Below are 19,233 nucleotides of genomic sequence, written 5' to 3' on the forward strand. Positions count from 1 at the left end.
ACAAATGGCTTAGTATATAAATAACGTATTCGTTTTTTACTTACTGGCGACTTCGGTATAAAATGGCACCTTGTATAAGATAGCAGGTGGGAGGAAAAAAGAGATGAGAAGAGAGAGCAGTGGGAGGAAAAAAGAGATGAGAAGAGAGAGCAAGACAGACAGACAAACACGATCTTTACAAAAACAGACAGAGACAGAGAGATAGAAATAAACAAAAAGAGAGAGAGAGAGAGGGGGGCGTGCGAGAGAGCGAATAATATGTAGAAATTGACGACATACCCTTCAACTTCGTCTTCACGATTTCCTCTGGATTTGTCTGGTCGAAAAATATCTGAGAAGAAAACAAATACAAATATATATTTAAAACACACACACACACACACACACACACACACACACACACACACACACACACACACACAAAAATAAAAGAATACCCGTCCTAAGACAGCTAACATTAATTTCCTGAACAGAACCATCTCGATGTAAATGCCCTTCAACTAAACTGGAAAACAGCAAAATTGCACCCTTTTACTGTAGATGCCCCTAGATGTCGTAAAACTTCCTATTCTAATAGTTTCTTCCTTCAACCTGGTAGACTTTGGAATTCCTTCCCTCTTTCCCGCTCCCTGACTGCACCAACATGCAGAAATTTAAATGTAAAGCAAACAAACATCTTATTGCTCAACTCCCTTCTAAGAGTGTCCCTGTTCTTAAAAATATGTCTAGTTTGGTCCTCCTCCACGAATGAAAAATTTACTTTCACCATGACTAATGTTTGTGCAAAATTTCAACAAATTCCGAGGCGTGGTTATTGAGAAAAATGCAACCAAACAAACAGATGAACAATTTGTGAGCAATTTTACCCCTATAATGCCCCCTAGGGGGAAACCAGAGTTATCTTGGAAAATCCATTCATGCAAAAATTTACTTTAACCATGACTAATGTTTGGACAAAATTTCAAAAAAATCGAAAGCATGGTTATTGAGAAAAGTATGAACAGACGAATGATTTGGAGGCAATTTAATCCCATAATGCCCCCCTAGGAGGCAATCAGAGTTATCCCGGAAAATTCGTTCTGGCAAAAATTTACTTTCACCATGACTAATGTGTGTGCAAAATTTTTTATAAAATCCAAGGCGTGTTTATTGAGAAAAGTGCAAACAAATGAACCGACAAACGGACGAACGAGAGTGAATTACTAGGTCCAATCCCTCCTTTGTTGGGGGACCAATCACAGTTTTAAAAAAAATGAACAGTTTTATGCCCCCATAGGAAAATTAAAGTCAAGATATAATTCTACTAAACCTTATGGCTAGAATCCTTATTCTAATTTTGATAAAAATTCATAACATGATTTTGGTTCTAGGAAATATATAAAATTTGAGGCTCAAAGGGTCTAAAGAAGAAATTAAAATTTAGGAAATTTTGCTTGTCAACCTCAGGTTTACAAGGTGCATTCAAAAAGTTTCCAGATATTTTTGTACAGGCATTTAAAATTCTCGTAGACTCTTTAAAATTCAATATATTATTGTTATACATCTTATGAGATGACTGACCAATTTTTATGATTTCATGTTCAAATGAACAGTTACATCAAGAATTGGAATACACCCTACTAAAGCCTGATTGTTACAGCGAGTGATTTTAAAAACTGTAATCTGGATGTGAGGACACTTTAGAAGAATGATATGCAATAAAATTCTGTTTTAAACTTGGAAAAAAAATGCCACAGAAACGTGTAGAATGCTTCAGACTGCTTTTGGACTATCTTACATCAAATGAGCATCAGTTTTGGGGCGGCATAAGAGATTCAAGGAAAGCAGAGAGTCTGTGAGGGATGATGAGAGTTGTGGGAGGAGTAAGGAAGTCAGAACACCAGAGTTGATTGGCCAAATAAAGAATTTAATGGATAAGGACTGTCGTGTTTTTATAGAGACAATAAGTGCAACCTCTCTCCCACAGAAGAGACGTTGCGAGCCTATCCTTGTTTTATCGTTATTTCCATGGCAGGTGCTCGTCTGAACTCCAATCTCTGGTCCCCCTTGCAAATCTTTAACGAAAAATACCCGTCTAGCTGAATCCACTGTGAAAAATTTCCGCCACTCTATATCTGTGCCTAAATCAAAACGCGGATTCCATGAACAGAGTTTCTTTCTTAGAACTGCACGCCTGTGGAACTTTGTTCCGTCTGCCTGCTTCCCACCGGACTACAACTTGGATGTGTTCAAGTCCAATGTTAACAAATTCCTAATGAACCGCCCCCTTAATTAAACACTTCATCAAATCTCCACACTAACGTAATGTACTTGCAATAACCCTTATCCCTGAGTGGCTTCCGGGCCTTGATAAGTGGTGATCACTGTGTAAAAAAAAAAAAAAAAAAGTGTACAGTTTGATGTCAGTGTGGGAACTGTACACACAATTATTCACGAGGAACTGAAAATGTGGAAAATGCACCAGTCCACAACTCCATCCTTGTCACAGACAATTTGACTAAGATGGGCATCAAGACAGTTCCTCATTCTTCCTATAGTCCAGTCCTTGCTGTTTGTGACTTTTGGTTATTCCCTAAGTTCAAGGAAAACCTTAGAGGCTGTCGTTATGAGATAATTGAGGAGATGAAAGCAGTTGTGACAAGGGTCATTGACATGCGAGCACAAGAGGATTTCCATGGGGGCCTTCCAGAAGTTGTTGGATCAGTAAAACAAGTGGATTGCAGCCGGAGGAGATTACTTTGAAGGGGACTAGAGTTTCATGTGTGCACTATCAATAAAAGTGTCCAGACGAAAAAAGTCTGGAAACATGGAAGGTACCTCGTAGACCTAAAAACTCCTGCATCTTGTGTTTCAGAAGACAGTCAATGTGAACCATTGCATTAAGTCTGTAGCCAAATTCATGGCGTCCCTCCAACTTTTGCTCGTTGTTTACAAATCTCTATTGGTTGTTTACTTTCAGTTCATTTTTGGTTTTCGTCTTTTTATTTTCCAATTAATGATCCACTGAAGCACTTTTTTTTTTTTAATGGAAATCGATCCAGACAAGGCATGAAGCTAATTGATATAAGAAGCTAAATGAATACTGATTCGAGGCCACCCTCCACCTCCCCCAAAAAGCCAACAATAAGTGAATGGATTCTGGCACAAGAAAACAGCAATTCTTCCCCCTTTATCAGAAACATTACTCATGAAATGTGAGAACTAAAGGACAAAAAAGGGAAATAATAATTACAAGGTTGTTGAAAATAAACCCAAGGTCATTTGGGGTGAATAAGAGTTTAGAAAAAAAAAACAATTTTGTATCACTTTTATGTCCAATTACAAACATTAAAATCAACATATACTAAGACTTATCTCTAGAATCCTTATTCATCTGTTTCCTTATTCCAATGTTGATCAAAATTCATTACATGATTTTGGTTCTAGAAAATATATAAAATTTAAGGCTAAAAACGTCTTAAGAAGAAATTGAAATTCAGGGAATTTTTCTTAATTGTTAATATTAGACTTAGACCTAGGAACTCCTGCATCCTGTGATGCAGAAGGAAGTCAAAGAGAATCATGGCATTGAGTCTGTAGCCAGATCCACAGCATTCCAACCAATGGCGTAGCTAAAGAGGGGAGGCGGTTTTCCCAGGGTGACAGCAAAGGAGGAGTGACACAAAGCCACCCCAACAAAATTTTTCACCCAGGCTAAGGGGCGAAAACAGTCTGTAAATAAGATTTATTTATCATATATATATATATATATATATATATATATATATATATATATATATATATATATATATATATATGTAATTTTTATATATATATATATATATGTAATTTTTATATATATATATATATATATATGTAATTTATATATATATATATATATATATATATATGTAATTTTTATATATATATATATATATGTAATTTATATATATATATATATATATATATATATGTAATTTATATATATATATATATATATATATATATATGTGTAATTTTTATATATATATATATATATATGTAATTTATATATATATATATATATATATATGTAATTTATATATATATACTAGCAGGGCTACCCGGCGTTGCTCGGGACCGTATAAACAATGAAAAAACAAAAGCAGATATTGAACATATGTTTTATTCTTAGGGGAGAGGAATCTTTCATCTCAAGTTTTAGCGTTACAAACAAACATTTGTCTTTTATATATATAGATAATGACAGGTTTTTTTGGGGCCCCCCCTTGAAGAAAACTGATCAGTTGGCCCACTTCTAGTGGTCCGTTTGACGTGAAATTTCGATATTTGTCATCCGGATGATGAGGCTTCAATATAATACTAAATTTGTCAAGTTTGGTTCCGTCTTTCAAAAGTTTTAGCGTTACAAACAAACATACATACATACACACAGACATTTGGCTTTTATATATATAGAAGATATATATATATATATGTAATTTATATATATATATATATGTAATTTATATATATATATATATATATATATATATGTAATTTTTAAGTTTTAAAGTTTTTTCAAAATTTTTTCTAAAATATTAGAAACTCTTTTAGTCACAAAAAATTTTTTTGCCGATTTTTATTGAAAATTTTAAACCCTGTATTTTTTGTATTTTTTGTAGTTTTTGTAGTTTTTGATAGTACATTTGAAATCTTTTTATGACACACTCATTTCATTATTAAAAAAAAGGATTGAGTGGTTATCTATTAGATAAATCTCACCTGTCTGTTTAAATGTATGTATGTATGTATGTATGTATGTATGTATGTCTAAAACTTTTGACAGAGGCAACGGATTTTCATGAGATCGGTATCATTTTGAAGCATGACTCGTTGGACGACAAATATCGAAAAATTGGCTAAAAACATTAATTCCTTCACCTTCAACTGGGTACTTTTCTACAAGGAGGATCGCTTTTTTCGCTGATATTTTCGAATGTCATCCTCTCTTTTCGATTGACTAGCCTTAATTTAAACCTTTGCCACTTCCTGTCTAGCGATGGATGCCACAGCAAAGACGTCACCTTTTTTTTTTTTTACTTTCTTTTCCTCCTTTGCAATACGGGTTCGAGCCAGCATGCCTACTACCACTTTTTTTTTTTGTTCAACACACACCTCTAAACACCCGGACAATGCCGGTCACCCTAGCTAGTATATATATAAAGGAGTAGTGTAGCTAAGGGGAAGGCGTGTTGGGGGGGGTAACATAATGTGAGTGGGATGACATTTGAGTGGACCATCCTGTGTGACGTTTACTCTAGTATTCCTCCAACTTTTGCTCATTGCTTGCAAATCCTTCTTAATAGTTTTCTTCCAGTTTATTTTTGGCTTCCTCTCCTTTTTTTTCCCATCAAGGGTCCACTGAAGCAGTTTATTTAAATCGAAACCGATTGAGATGAGGCATTAATCTACTTGGCATAAAAGAGTTTAAAAAAATATGAACCCGAGGTCAAAATACAATCAACAATAAGTCTTATATGAATAGAATCCGGCCAAACAAAAAGCAATTCTCCGCCCTTTGTCAGAAACATCCGTGATGGAATGCAGGGCTCTATGGACAAATTTATCTTTAGTTGACCTTTGACCACTAAATATTTTCGTTTACTAGCCAAATAGAAACGTTATTAGCCAAACCCACATGATTTTTAGAATATGACATCTTCGTTCTGTAACGAGTATGTACATCATTCCTAATATAAAACAAATTTTATGTTGATACTTGAAGGAATAAACATTCTAATTTTTTCAGATGTTTTTTTTAAACAGCCTTCGTTAAAAAAAAAAAAAAGAAAAAGTATATTGTTCTATTAAACTTCTATTGTTTAAATAATTTAATTTTGTTCGTTTTATTAAAAAAAAAAAGTTGAAAAGATATTTTTCACTCAGTAGTGAGCTTTGGAAGATTGTCAGTGAAAGAAATACAATCGCCAAAAGATAAGCGTTTCATTATTTCTAGTCGCCATTTTGAAAAATCACTCACAAATGCGACTGTTTCACTCGCAGTGTAGAGTCCGGGAATGTGAGAACTAAAGGACAAAATAAGAGAAGCAAGAGTTACAAGACAACAGAGAGTAAATCCAAGTACCACTTTCTACTCTCCTTTTGATTGAATTTAATGGCTAAGTATTGTTAAGTATTGTTAAGTATTTTTTCGTATTGGTAAGTATTTTTAAGGATTGTTAAGAATTATTAAGTATTGTAAAGTATTTTTTCGTATTTGAATAGGTGAGTTAACTTGTTCAAATGTTAACCAGTGCATAATATTTGAACTTGTTTTATATATAATTTTATGTAATGGTTAAGTATTGTTAAGTATTCAAATTGGTGAGTTAACTAGTACACATGTTAACTAGTACGTTATAGAAACCTGTTCTTTATTTGATTTCATTTTATAGTTAAGTATTGTTAAGTATTCAAATGGATGAGTTAACTACTAATTAACTCATCCATTTGAATACTTAACAATACTTAATTATAAAATGCAATCAAATATAACAGGTTCATATAACATGTACTAGCTAATATTGTACTAGTTAACTCACCCATTTGAATACTTAACATATACTTTATATATATGTTATAGCTAGTACATAGTATATATGTTATTTGCTATTTCTCTTCAACAGTTTAATAGATGTTGGGGTTCTTTAAAGTACAGGATAGCAAATTTTTCATGAAGGCATAATCTACATGGGTCGTCTAGATCTCTACACGTGGTAGCTTGTCTTATTATTTTCGATTCGACTACCGGCGAATGTCCGCTTTCTGTTTTAAAACTAGGTTAGGATGGGTCGTCTAGGTGTAGGGACCTAGACGACCCATGTAGATTATGCCTTCATGAAACATTTGATATCCTGTACTTTAAAGAACCCCAACATCTATTAAACTGTAGAAGAGAAATAGCAAATAACTGTGTTCACAAGATAAAATTTACTCTAGGATAGCGATACAAAATAGTTTTAAAACTAACAAAAACAATAGAAAATAAACAAATAAATAAATTAAATAAACATGAATATACATAAACGATCACACATATATGTATGTGTATATATATGTGCATATATGTATGTACACATATATATATTTATATATAAACTAACAATAAAAAAAAACACTAACCTAGTTTTAAAACAGATCCTTTGTCCGATAAAATGAATGCCCATTGGCTGATAGGAGAGGCATGGTGGATACTAGAAAGCTGATTGGCTAACTAAAATCTCAATAGAAGAGGAGCATGTAAAAACGGTAAACAACCATAGAATTCGCGCATAAACCTGAGGAGTTCTAGAATGGATGAAACGCGGAATATTCAGTGTAGCTTAATCACCATATATATTTTATAAATTACTAACTAGCTCTACCTACGTATTGAGCACTTTTGAAGTAAATACTTAAAGTTTACGCATAAATCTATACTTTTGTATATTAATTTTATGTGAGTAAATTAAGTAGTTATATATATATATATATATATATATATATATATATATATATATATAAAATATATTTGTAATCATCGACATACAGTCCTGTTTCGTTGTATCACAACTCATCAGTGCCGCTGGACTTGTATGTATGTATGTATGTATAACAACACTCGTCTAGTTGAAACCACTATTAATAATTACCCCCACTCTTTATCTTTGACTAAACCTAAACATAGGTTCCATGAACAAAGTTTCTTTTTTAGAACTGCATGCCTGTGGAATCCTGTTCCATTTTCCTGCTTTCCAACTGACTACAATATGGTCGTTTTCAAGTCCAATGTAAACAAGTTCTTGAGCCATCCCCTTAAGTAATCCAGTTTACCAAATTTCTACTACTCATGATTACTACGACATTTTCCCATTGACTATTGTACACTCTTTAACACTTATCCTCGAGTGGTCTCCTAGCCTTGATAAGTGGTGACTCCTTCAAAAAAAAAGTCACTGTTTATCAAAGTCTAGAGGCCACTGAAAGATAAGAGTTAATCGAATAAGCTTATTTATTTCACAGGAGCTGCTAGGAAGACCTTATCCTGCCTTTACAGAGTTCAGAACCGACTTTGTAGCCTAGTGGGGAATGCCCTTTTCTCTTCCTTGGAAACTCTTTCTCACAGAAGAGACGTTGCGAGCCTTTCTCTGTTTTATCGTTATTTTCATGGAATGTGCTCGTCTGAGTTCCAATATCTGGTCCACCCCGCCTCCTCAAACATTCACGGGAAACACTCATTTGGTTGTAAACACTATCTATAATTTCCCCCACTCTTTATCTGTGCTTAAACCTAAACGTAAATTCCATGAACAAAGCTCCTTTCTTAGAACTACACAATTGTGGAACTCTGATCCGTTTTCCTGCTTTCCAATTGTCTACAATATGGTAGTCTTCAAGTCCAATGTAAACAAGTTCTTGATCAGCCGTTCCCCTTAAGTAATCCAATTTACCAAATTTCCACTACTAACAATTACTACAACATTTTCCCATTGACTACCGCACAATCATTATCTCTTATCCTCGAGTGGCCTCTGAGCTTTGATAAGTGGTGACTCCTTCATAAAAAAAAGTCAGTTTATCAAGGTCTGGAGGCCACTCAAAGATAAGAGTTAATCGGATAAGCTTATTTATTTTAGAGGACGGTTCAAGAACTTGTTTACATTGGACTTGAAAGCGATCATTTTATTGTTAGTGGTTCGAGTGTTATTATTGTTCAAGAGATTTGAGGCACGAAACATTGAAAAAAAAAAAAAAAAATTGACCTTGATGTATGTGAATTCATCCAGAAAGAAAACTGTAAATTCAACACGCATAGATAAAACAGCTACTCACCTTATCGAACTTGAATTTTTCTTCAAAGATCAAAGGCAAGTTTCGTTTCACGAGTTTCGTGATTTTGTATTGACCAAAGATGAACACACTGAGATACAAACGATCCTTTCTCGGCAGACGAATGCCGGGAGCAGAGACCTGGAGAATATGAAAACGCAAATATTCATGCTAAAGAAAATTCACCTGATGCCTCGTACATTGATGATAATGATGAAGAAGAAAAGGAAGAAAAAAAAAAGAAAAAGGACAAGAAGGAAAAGTTCCTTTTAGTTGTGCTTTAATAATGAGTCCTTGCTGTGAATGTGTAGCAGTTGTATTACAAGCAGCATCAGCAGCAGCTACAGGTTTTGGGTTAAAATTTTGAATCTATTCTCAATTTTTAAGCTCGGCGCTGATTGGTGTAAATATTTAGCTTCCTTTCTGGTTTGCCCAATCAGAGGTCATCTCTCAATTAAGCAGAGATTATAAAAAGGATCACACATTGTATACTTCCTCTTCCTTTCCTGTGTGCTGCAACTGACAACAGCTCATCAGTATTGCTCAAACATTCCTCCCAAAATTCTCTCTTGGGTTGCAACAGAACTTCCCACTGTGATACTATTGACGTCCCAGTGCTAGGAAGTAAAGAAAGAAAGAAAGAACAAAAAAAAAAAAAAAAAGAAAGGAAATAGGTTTATCAGGAGAACAATGGAGAGAAAGTTGTTCACTTAGATACACAAAAGGAAGCTAAAATAGGATTGTTAATCAAGGTGTGGCAGTGATTTGGGATAAAAGGATCGAACAATGGCGGTCAATATGTTTAGAGTCAGTTCACAAACAGTTTTAAGAGTGACAAAGAATTTTGCCACAATTTTATGACAGGGAAAGTTTATTCATAGTTTGGAGTTTACGACAGTTAAGAACAGTTGGCGGTTAAACACAAGCAAAGGTAGGTCATAGTTTAAATCAGATTGGAGATCTTGAGGAGGTCGAGATAAGGAAATGAATTGATCCACCAACTGACGAACATGACTTTGACAAATAACTAACATGCAAACGTTAGTGTTCAGACGGTCGATAGTGTCACACACACACACACACACACACACACACACACACACACACACACACACACACACACATACACACACACAAACATGCATACACATACACTCACACAAACGCACACAGATACACACTCACACATGCACACATACTCATGCAAACACCACATACACACATTCTCACATACACATATGCACACACACATACACACACACACTCACACACATACATACACTCACCACATACACACATTCTCACATACACATATGCACACACACACACACACACACTCACACACATACATACACACACACTCACACACACACTCATGCAAACACCACATACACACATTCTCACATACACATACGCACACTCACACACATACACACACTCATACAGATACACACGCATGGCCTGACCTCAGCAATTGTGTATAAACACAAATGCCTCATATCTGAACTCTTTTCCATTAAAAACAGAGCATTCATCCGATGCCTCATATATGAACGCTAATCTTTTGTCTTCATCCATCCGGGACGTATTCCTTTAAAATGGAAATTGATCTAGGTAAAGCAGTAAGCTACTTAATATAAGAAGCTACATAAATACTTGAAACGTATGTTGATGAGTGGATTTTTCATCATCCAGAAAAAAAACCCCAAAAAACTCTTACACTTCGTTTTTGTATGAAAATATTAGTGATGGGACGATTCCAATATTTTTCCCGATTCTGATACAATTACCGATTCTGTACTAAATTCCCGATTCCAATACAATTACCGATTCCGATTCTTTATATGTCTCTAAATATTTAACTATAAAAGTTTTATTTCGTGCCAATTAGACATCTTAAATGTGCCTATATTTTCTCAAACGTAAAAACATATTTGTGAGGCGGGTGATCTAGAGATTTTAGTCTTACTGGAAGTTTAAATCAATAAATATTTATTATTCTATTATTACTACAAGCAGTGGAAGATGTTTCTTACACCAATCGGAAAATATGCTCAAATTTTTCCGATTCCGATACTCCAAAAAGCTCCGATTTTTCCGCTTCCCGATTCCGATTTATCGTCCCAACACTAGAAAATATAAAAACTTTTCTGTTTCTTTCGTTACTGCTTCATAATGCGTGCACCCAGCTAGAGACGGAGAATGCAGACCAGGAGGTGGATGGAGTCACGCTTGTATTATGTTGATTTACCGGCTGACTGTAGGCTTCTGTTTTCCTTTTTTTTTCTCTGAGCTATATATGTGACCTGCTTTTTGCAGCTGCACTCACCTCCGACAGGTGCACGGGTCAAATAGCTGACCTGATGTTTTCGTTCAGTGCGTTTGCTACCAGCTGTCATGCGTGCATTTGTGTGTATGCACCTTAACATGCAACATACTGATTCAAGTTAAAAAAAAAAATAGCGAACAATAGTGGGGGAAGATGTGGCTAGTCACCTTTAATGCATCTAAAACCAAACTCCTATCCTTACATCATCAACGCTCTGATCCCCAGCTGGCATCAATTGTGATGGATGGCTCTCGTCTGGGTGAGGCCGTGTGTTTTGACAAGCTTCTGGGTTTGACCTTTACTCCTGATCTGAAATGGAACACATACATCAAGTCTGTTGCCAAGGTCGCAGGAAAGATGGTGGGATCCTTCTACCGCTCCAGAAGATATCTCACTACTGATTCAATTCTCTATCTATATAAAAGCCAAGTACGGCCAAGGATGGAATACTGTTGCCATATCTGGGCAGGAGCTGCCAAAAACAGCCTATCATGCCTTGACAGAGTACAAAATAGACTTCGTGGTTTAGTAGGGGATGCCCTTTTCTCTACCCTGCAACCCCTCTCCCACAGAAGAGACGTTGCGAGCCTATTCTTGTTTTATCGTTATTTTCATGGCAGGTGCTCGTCTGAACTCCAATCCCTGGTCCCCCCTCGCCAAACTTTCACGAAAATCACCCGTCTAGCTGAATCCACTGTGAAAAAAATTTCCCCCACTCTATATCTGTGCCTAAATCAAAACGCGGATTTCATGAGCAAAGCTTCTTTCTTAGAACTGCACGCCTGCGGAACTCTGTTCCGTCTGCCTGCTTCCCTCCGGACTACAACTTGGATGTCTTCAAGTCTAATGTTAACAAATTCCTAATGAACCGCCCCCTAATTAAACACTTCATAAAATCTCCTCACTAACGTGATGTACTTGCAATAACCCTTATCCCTGAGTGGCTTCCGGGCCTTGATAAGTGGTGATCACTGTGTAAAAAAAAAAAAAAAAAAAAAAAAAAAAGTGAATGGATTCTGGCCTAAGAACAGCAATTCTTCCCCCTTTATCAGGAATATCACTCAGGAAACACTAGGATCTAAAGGACAAAAAAGAGGAAGCAATATTTACAAGGTTGTTGAAAGTAAACCCAAGGTTTACTTTTTACTTTAATTTTGATTGTATGGAATGGAAAGGTACTGCTACTCAAATATCAGCTAGTACATATTTATGAGCTTGCTTCTTATTTCATTTTTAAATTATTCAAATGGGCGAGTAAACTTTTTTTTTTTTTAAATTTTTTTTATTACATTTTCACCCCAAGAAAGGCACATTGTCATTTTAATGTAGGGCGCTACTATCAGGGACATAAGTTGCAGGGATACTATGTAGGGAGTTGAGCAGCAAGATGTCGTTTCACATTACACTTGAACTTCTGCATGTCAGTACAATTGGGAAATCAAGAACCCGGAATGGAATTCCAAAGTCTAGCAATTCTGGAGAAGAAACTATTAGAGTAGAGACTTTCTGGCATCTATGGATCTCTACTGTGTAAGGGTGGGACTTTGCTGCTTGTTAAGTTTGTTGAGGATATTTATGGCAAGGGGGCACAAGGGCTTGTAGTTCGTCAGAACATCCACTATTAAAATACTTGTAAAACAGGCAGAGGGATGCAACATTTCGTCGATGGGACAGGGGCTGAAGCCTAGTTGACAGTTTAAGACCTATCAGGTGGGCAATTCTCTTTTGAACCCTGTCCAAGAGTTGGAGGCAAGTAGGTTGAAGACATGCGTTGCATGAAAAGAAATGATATGAGAATGATACAATGTATTATGTTGTTAGTCTATTGGAAAACACCGAAAACTATTAAAATGGTTGATTATTATGATTGGTAAAAAGTATTTTGTTACACAGAAATATTTTAGGGATATGAAAAGTTATGATAAGCTTAAATATTTACATTTAATCGTTCTCAGGTCTTCTGGCTAGGATCCAAAGGTAGTATCTGTTCTGTCTAAAGATGGTATAATGATATTGTGGGTGTTTCCATTTGTGCCGAGTGACCATACAATAGAAATATGTCACAGACCCCTATAAGGATATTGGAGATAAACCGTAATAACCAGATATATTTTGACACTACATTAACCAGATTACTTAGATAAATACCTTTGCAGTTTTAACAAAAGGGCTACAATAATATTGCAGGGCTTTCGTTCACGCTGAATGCCCACAGAATGCCCAGCAGCAATATATTACATATAAAAGATGCCACTGTGGAATTTCCACAGGTCCCACCAGTCTGTATAAATAAAACAGTAGATGTGTGTATATATGTATGTCTGTGTGTAAATATTTAACCGATAAATTCTTAAACTACTGGTCACATAACACTGAAATTAGCAGGACATAGTAATCATACAGTAATAGGTATCTCCACGACGTTGTGTAAAAAGTCAGCATTGTACGCATTAACAGCAACGTCATCATTTCGTGTGTTTATGTCAATTTCTATGGATGAGCATTCGTGTTATAATAGTTTTTTTTTACATGGAGGTCACCACTTATCAAGGCCCGGAAGCCACTTGGGGATAAGAGTTATTGCATGTACAGTAATCAATGAGATAATATCGTAGTAATCATTAGTATTGGATATTTGATAATGTGTCTTACTTAAGAGAGCGGTTTGTCAGGAATTTGTTTATGTTGGACTTGAAGACATCCAAATTGTAGTCAGGTGGGAAACAGGCAAACGGAAGAGAGTTCAACAGTCGTGCACTTCTAAGAAAGAATCTCTGCTCATGGAATCTACGTTTGGATTTAGGCACAGATAAAGAGTGGGGAAAATTAATGACAGTAGTTTCAGCTAGACTAGGGTGTTTTTCGTGAAAGATTGGTGAAGGGGGACTAGAGATTGGAGCTCAGACGAGCACCTGCCATGGAAACAACGATAAAACAAGGATAGGCTCGCAACGTCTCTTCTGTGGGAGAGAGGTTGCAGGGAAGAGAAAAGGGCATCCCCCACTAAACCACGAAGTCTATTTTGTACTCTGTCAAGGTAGGATAAGCTGTTTTTAGCAGCTCCTGCCCAGATTTGACAGCAGTACTCCATCCTTGGGCGTACTTAGCTTTTATACAGATAGAGAATTGCATCAGTAGTTAATGGAAGTAACTTTTTTTTGCTATGGATAAAAAACAATATAAGACTTACCTTAGATTTTTATTAACGAACTACACCGACGAGAGATAATAAAATAAAATTAATTTTAACGTCTTCTGTTGACACTTATGTATCTAAAGATAATGTTGCTTACAGGCCTCCATACCTTTTTGAAAAAAGGTGCAAAAATATACGGATTCCCCTCTATCAATTTAAATAATAAAATCAAAACGAATTCTTTTAGGCCGATTTGGGATTTGCAATTTTTATTATCTCAAGAGTCATACATTAAAATATATGAATATATTTTTTATTATTATTGGAAACCTGTTATAAAAAAAATCTTTGTTTAAACTCTATATTGTGTAATATTTGAATTAAATATCATTTAAAGCTTTTTAAAAATAATTATTTTTAGAATTCTATTTTTTGTTGTAATTCAAATAATCATATTACCGAAAAAATAAAAAATTATCAAGAAAAAGTGTTCTTTTTTTAACATAATATTGATTTTATGTCCAATTTTATTTACAACTATAAGGTAAGTGAAATAAATAATGGGATTTTATATATATAAAAAATAACTATTTCTTAATTATTTGATCATTTCAGCTTTAAAAAATGTGGAAAGTTTTATGGACCTACATTTATTTTGCTTAGTTTTCGTCATATGAAATATAGGGGGGGGGGGATTAGAAAACCTAAAAAATATTTCCTCTAATATATTTAAAAAAAATTACTTTTATTATGTAAGTTAAATACAGAAGTAATCAACCATCTCAACAAAAATAACCTTCTTAGTGACACTCAATATGGTTTCTGTTCTGCTAGATCTACAGCAGATGTGCTTACAGTTATATCTCATAGGATTAGCAAATCTCTCGACGGAGGCAACCTTTCTAGGGCAATTGCTCTTGACATATCTAAAGCCTTTGATAGGGTATGGCATAAAGGTTTACTTCATAAGATCGCTAGCTATGGTATAGCTGGAAAAGTCTTCTCAATTATTAAATCATTTCTTTCTGATAGGTTCATAAGAGTAGTAGTTGAGGGGCAAAAATCAGAAGCTCACAGTATTAATGCCGGTGTCCCTCAGGGATCCATCCTGGGCCCAACTCTTTTCCTGATCTATATTAATGATCTTCCAAATCACATCCTTACATCATTTGTAGACATCTATGCTGACGACACTACCATTTATGGTAGCACATCTAAGACAATAAACGACCAAGTTCTCTCCAATTCTCTCTCCTCTGATCTTGAGCACGTAGTACAATGGGGTAAGGAGTGGCTGGTTACTTTTAATGCATCTAAAACCAAGCTTCTCTCTTTACATCATCAACATTCTGACCCACATCTGGCATCAATTGAAATGAATGGCTCTCGTCTTCAGGAGGCCTCAAGTTTTGACAAGCTTCTTGGCTTGACCATTACTCCTGATCTTAAATGGAACACGTACATCAAATCTGTTGCCAAGGCCGCTGGAAAAATGGTGGGATCTTTCTATCGATCCTGTAGATATCTCACTGCTGATGCTATTCTCTATCTATATAAGAGCCAGGTACGTCCAAGGATGGAATACTGTTGCCACATCTGGGCAGGAGCTGCTAGAAAGGACTTGGCCTGCCTTGATAGAGTTCAAAATAGACTTCGTAGCCTCGTAGAAGATGTCCTTTTCTCTTCCTTGCAACCTCTATCTCACAGAAGAGATGTTGCGAGTTTGTCTCTGATGTATCGTTATTTTCATGGAAAGTGTTCGACTGAGCTTCAATCTATGGTCCCCCCTTGCCAAACTTTCACAAGAAACACTCGTCTAGCTGTAAACATTATCAAAAATTCCCCCCACTCTTTATCTGTGCCTAAACCTAAACGTAGATTCCATGAACAGAGCTTCTTTCTTAGAACTGCACGCCTGTGGAATTGTCTTCTGTTTTCCTGCTTTCCAGCTGACTACAATATGGTTGTCTTTAAGTCTAACGTAAATAAGTTTTTGATGAGCTGTTCCATATAAGTTATCAAATTTACCAAATTTTCATTACTAATGATTACTATATTGTCCAATTTCTACTGTACACTCTTTAACCCTTATCCTTGAGTGGCCTCTTGGCCTTGATAATGTGGTGATGCCTATGTAAAAAAAAAAAAAAAAAAAAGTTTATTTAATAATAAGTAAATATCGAAAATTTCAGGAAGATATGACTATTATTTGATTTTTGCTAGATTTTTAAAAGATGGCTATGTCTATGGCTTCAAAAACGTCACTATATAGGAACGTTGTTTAAAAGCGTCGATAATGTAAACACGATTTTTGACTCACATTTCATTATTTTTGTATACTGTAAGAAAATTTAAAAAATATTAGCAGTTTATTACAAGCTTCTTCTTTTAAATGGTAAAAAAGTTCGGATGATAATATAAAATTAAATTACATATGGGAGGGGGTTAAAACTGGCGCGCATTGGAGGTACCTATAGAGCAAGAATAGTTTATAACAAGTAAATCTTTGTTCGGATGAATAACGTGTACAGAAATATGTAAGCAGGTTGAAACGAAAAATGTTTATTTCATCCTCGTGTGGCCTCTGGGCCTTGATAAGTGGTGATGCCTATGTAAAAAAAAAAACTTCTATTACTTTTGCACATGCGCAAATTCATTCATAGCTTAAAGTGGTTTCCTTTCTGAATTTTTGAGATGAGGATTGTCATGTGTATTATTTGGATTCTTCAGACTAATGATCTCATCTTGAGTGTCATTTTCATAATGTTTCGATCAATGTAACCTCCGACCTTCTTCAGGTGTATCTTGTCAAACTCGGGAATGTTCTAAATTCCATTCAAATTCCTGAGTTCAACAGAAACAAGTTCGACAAGATACACCTGAAGAAGGTCGGAGGTTACATCAACTGAAACGTTGTGAAAATGACACTGAAGATGGGATCATTAGTCTGAAGAATCCAAATAATATGCTTGAAGTCATCTAATTTTACATCTGTTGATAGCGCAAATCGTAGAGAATGCAACTGGAACACTAAATTTTTTGGTTTCGAGTCTAATTGACTAGCCTGGGTGCCCGGCGTTGCCCGGGAGTTTGTAGGTGTGTGTTGAGCAAAAAAAAAAAAAAAGTTGTTGTGGGCAGGTTCGAACCCGTGATGCAAAGGCGGAAAAGAAAGTGGAGGTGTGTGTAAGGATGTTGGTTGAGCAAAAAAAAAAAAAGGAAAATTACGAACGCAAAAGAAACGAAGGAAAATTACGAACGCAAAAAAAAAAAGAAGGAATATTATGAATGCAAAAAAAGAAGGAAAATTACGAACGCAAAAAAAAACGAAGGAAAATTACGAACGCAAAAAAAAAAGGAAAATTACGAACGCAGAAAAAAGAAGGAAAATTACGAGCACAAAAAAAAGAAGGAAAATTACGAACGCAAAAAAAAAGAAGGAAAATTACAAACGCAAAAAAAAAGAAGGAAAATTACGAACACAAAAAAAAAGAAGGAAAATTACGAACGCAAAAAAAAAAGTGGTAGTAGGCAGGCTCGAACCCGTTACTGCGAAGGAGGAAAAGAAAGTGAAAAAAAAACAAACAAAAAAAAACGTGACACGTTAGCTGCTGCGCCCATCGCCAAACCGGAAGTGACGTAGGTTCAAATTAAGGCTAGACAATCGAAAAGAGGCGATGACTTTCGGAAATATCAGTGAAAAAAACGACCCCTCCCTGTAGAAAAGTGCCCAGTTGAGGGTGAACGAATTGTTTTCGGCCAATTTTTCGATATTTGTCGTTCAAAGGGTCGAGCATCAAAATGATACTGATTTTGTGAAAATCCGTCGCTTCTGTCAAAAGTTTTTGCGAGACATACAAACATACATACATACATACATACAAACAGATAGGCGAGATTTATATCATAGAATAGGGAGGGGTACCCGGCGTTGCCCGGGTGTTTGGAGGTGTGTGTGGAAACTCCGGGGTGGGGGGTGGGGTCAAAAAAATGTTTTGGTAGGTAAGTATGAGGATCGAACCCGAACCCTTGAGGCAAAATTGTAAATTGAAGTGTGAAAAAAAAAAACAGATAGGCGAGATTTATATCATAGAATAGGGAGGGGTACCCGGCGTTGCCCGGGTGTTTGGAGGTGTGTGTGTAAACTCCGGGGTGGGGGTGGGGTTAAAAAAATGTTTTGGTAGGTAAGTATGAGGATCGAACCCGAACCCTTGAGGCAAAATTGTAAATTGAAGTGTGAAAAAAAAAACAGATAGGCGAGATTTATATCATAGAATAGGGAGGGGTACCCGGCGTTGCCCGGGTGTTTGGAGGTGTGTGTGGAAACTCCGGGGTGGGGGTGGGGTTAAAAAAATGTTTTGGTAGGTAAGTATGAGGATCGAACCCGAACCCTTGAGGCAAAATTGTAAATTAAAGTGTGAAAAAAAAAACCTGTGACTTTAAATATTGCTCCACCGCGAGATGCTAACGGAAGCACGTTTGAATTTATTTAATTACTTGGATTTGGCAGGTGCCCGTTTTAATGACTTAATGAGGTCTAGTTTGATTGAGGGATTTTTATTTTCCCAAGATGTTATAGGAAAAAGACTAACCCACAAGCGACAAATGTTGAATATTTATCTTCCCGAAATCGAGCAAATTAAATAGACAGGTGAGCTTCATTGTTAACTGTGAGATATTACGATTTATATTTGATATAAAAAGTTTTTTAAAGTTGTGAAGCGAGCGACCACTTCTCTAAAAAAAGCCTTTTGTAGACATACAGAAAAAGCGAACACACACATACATACATTTTCGCTTTTATATTTATAGATGGCACCCAAGTCATATTTTTTTTAACTTTTGAAATCACTAATATATATTAGGTACAATATAATATTCAATAGAAAATCACTCATATATATTAGCTATAATATAATATTCAATAGAAAATCATTAATAT

The 19,233-nt window shown here is 35.5% G+C and overlaps 1 protein-coding gene across 2 annotated transcripts in view; it reads right to left on the reverse strand.

Moving 5' to 3' along the window:
- Positions 1–19,233, reverse strand: part of LOC145259074 (spermatogenesis-associated protein 6-like) — a 60,165-nt gene that overhangs the window by 37,922 nt on the left and 3,010 nt on the right. For both annotated transcript variants that reach the window (XM_080116704.1, XM_080116703.1), the window contains exons 2-3: positions 8,833–8,970; positions 280–331 (exon numbers count right to left, since the gene is read on the reverse strand). In XM_080116704.1, coding sequence (XP_079972830.1) covers positions 280–331; positions 8,833–8,970 — 190 coding nt within the window. The remainder of the gene's footprint in view (positions 1–279; positions 332–8,832; positions 8,971–19,233) is intronic.

The sequence above is a fragment of the Euprymna scolopes genome, chromosome 34, assembly GCF_053919585.1.
Source record: "Euprymna scolopes isolate OS-2025 chromosome 34, ASM5391958v1, whole genome shotgun sequence".
NCBI lineage: Eukaryota > Metazoa > Mollusca > Cephalopoda > Sepiida > Sepiolidae > Euprymna > Euprymna scolopes.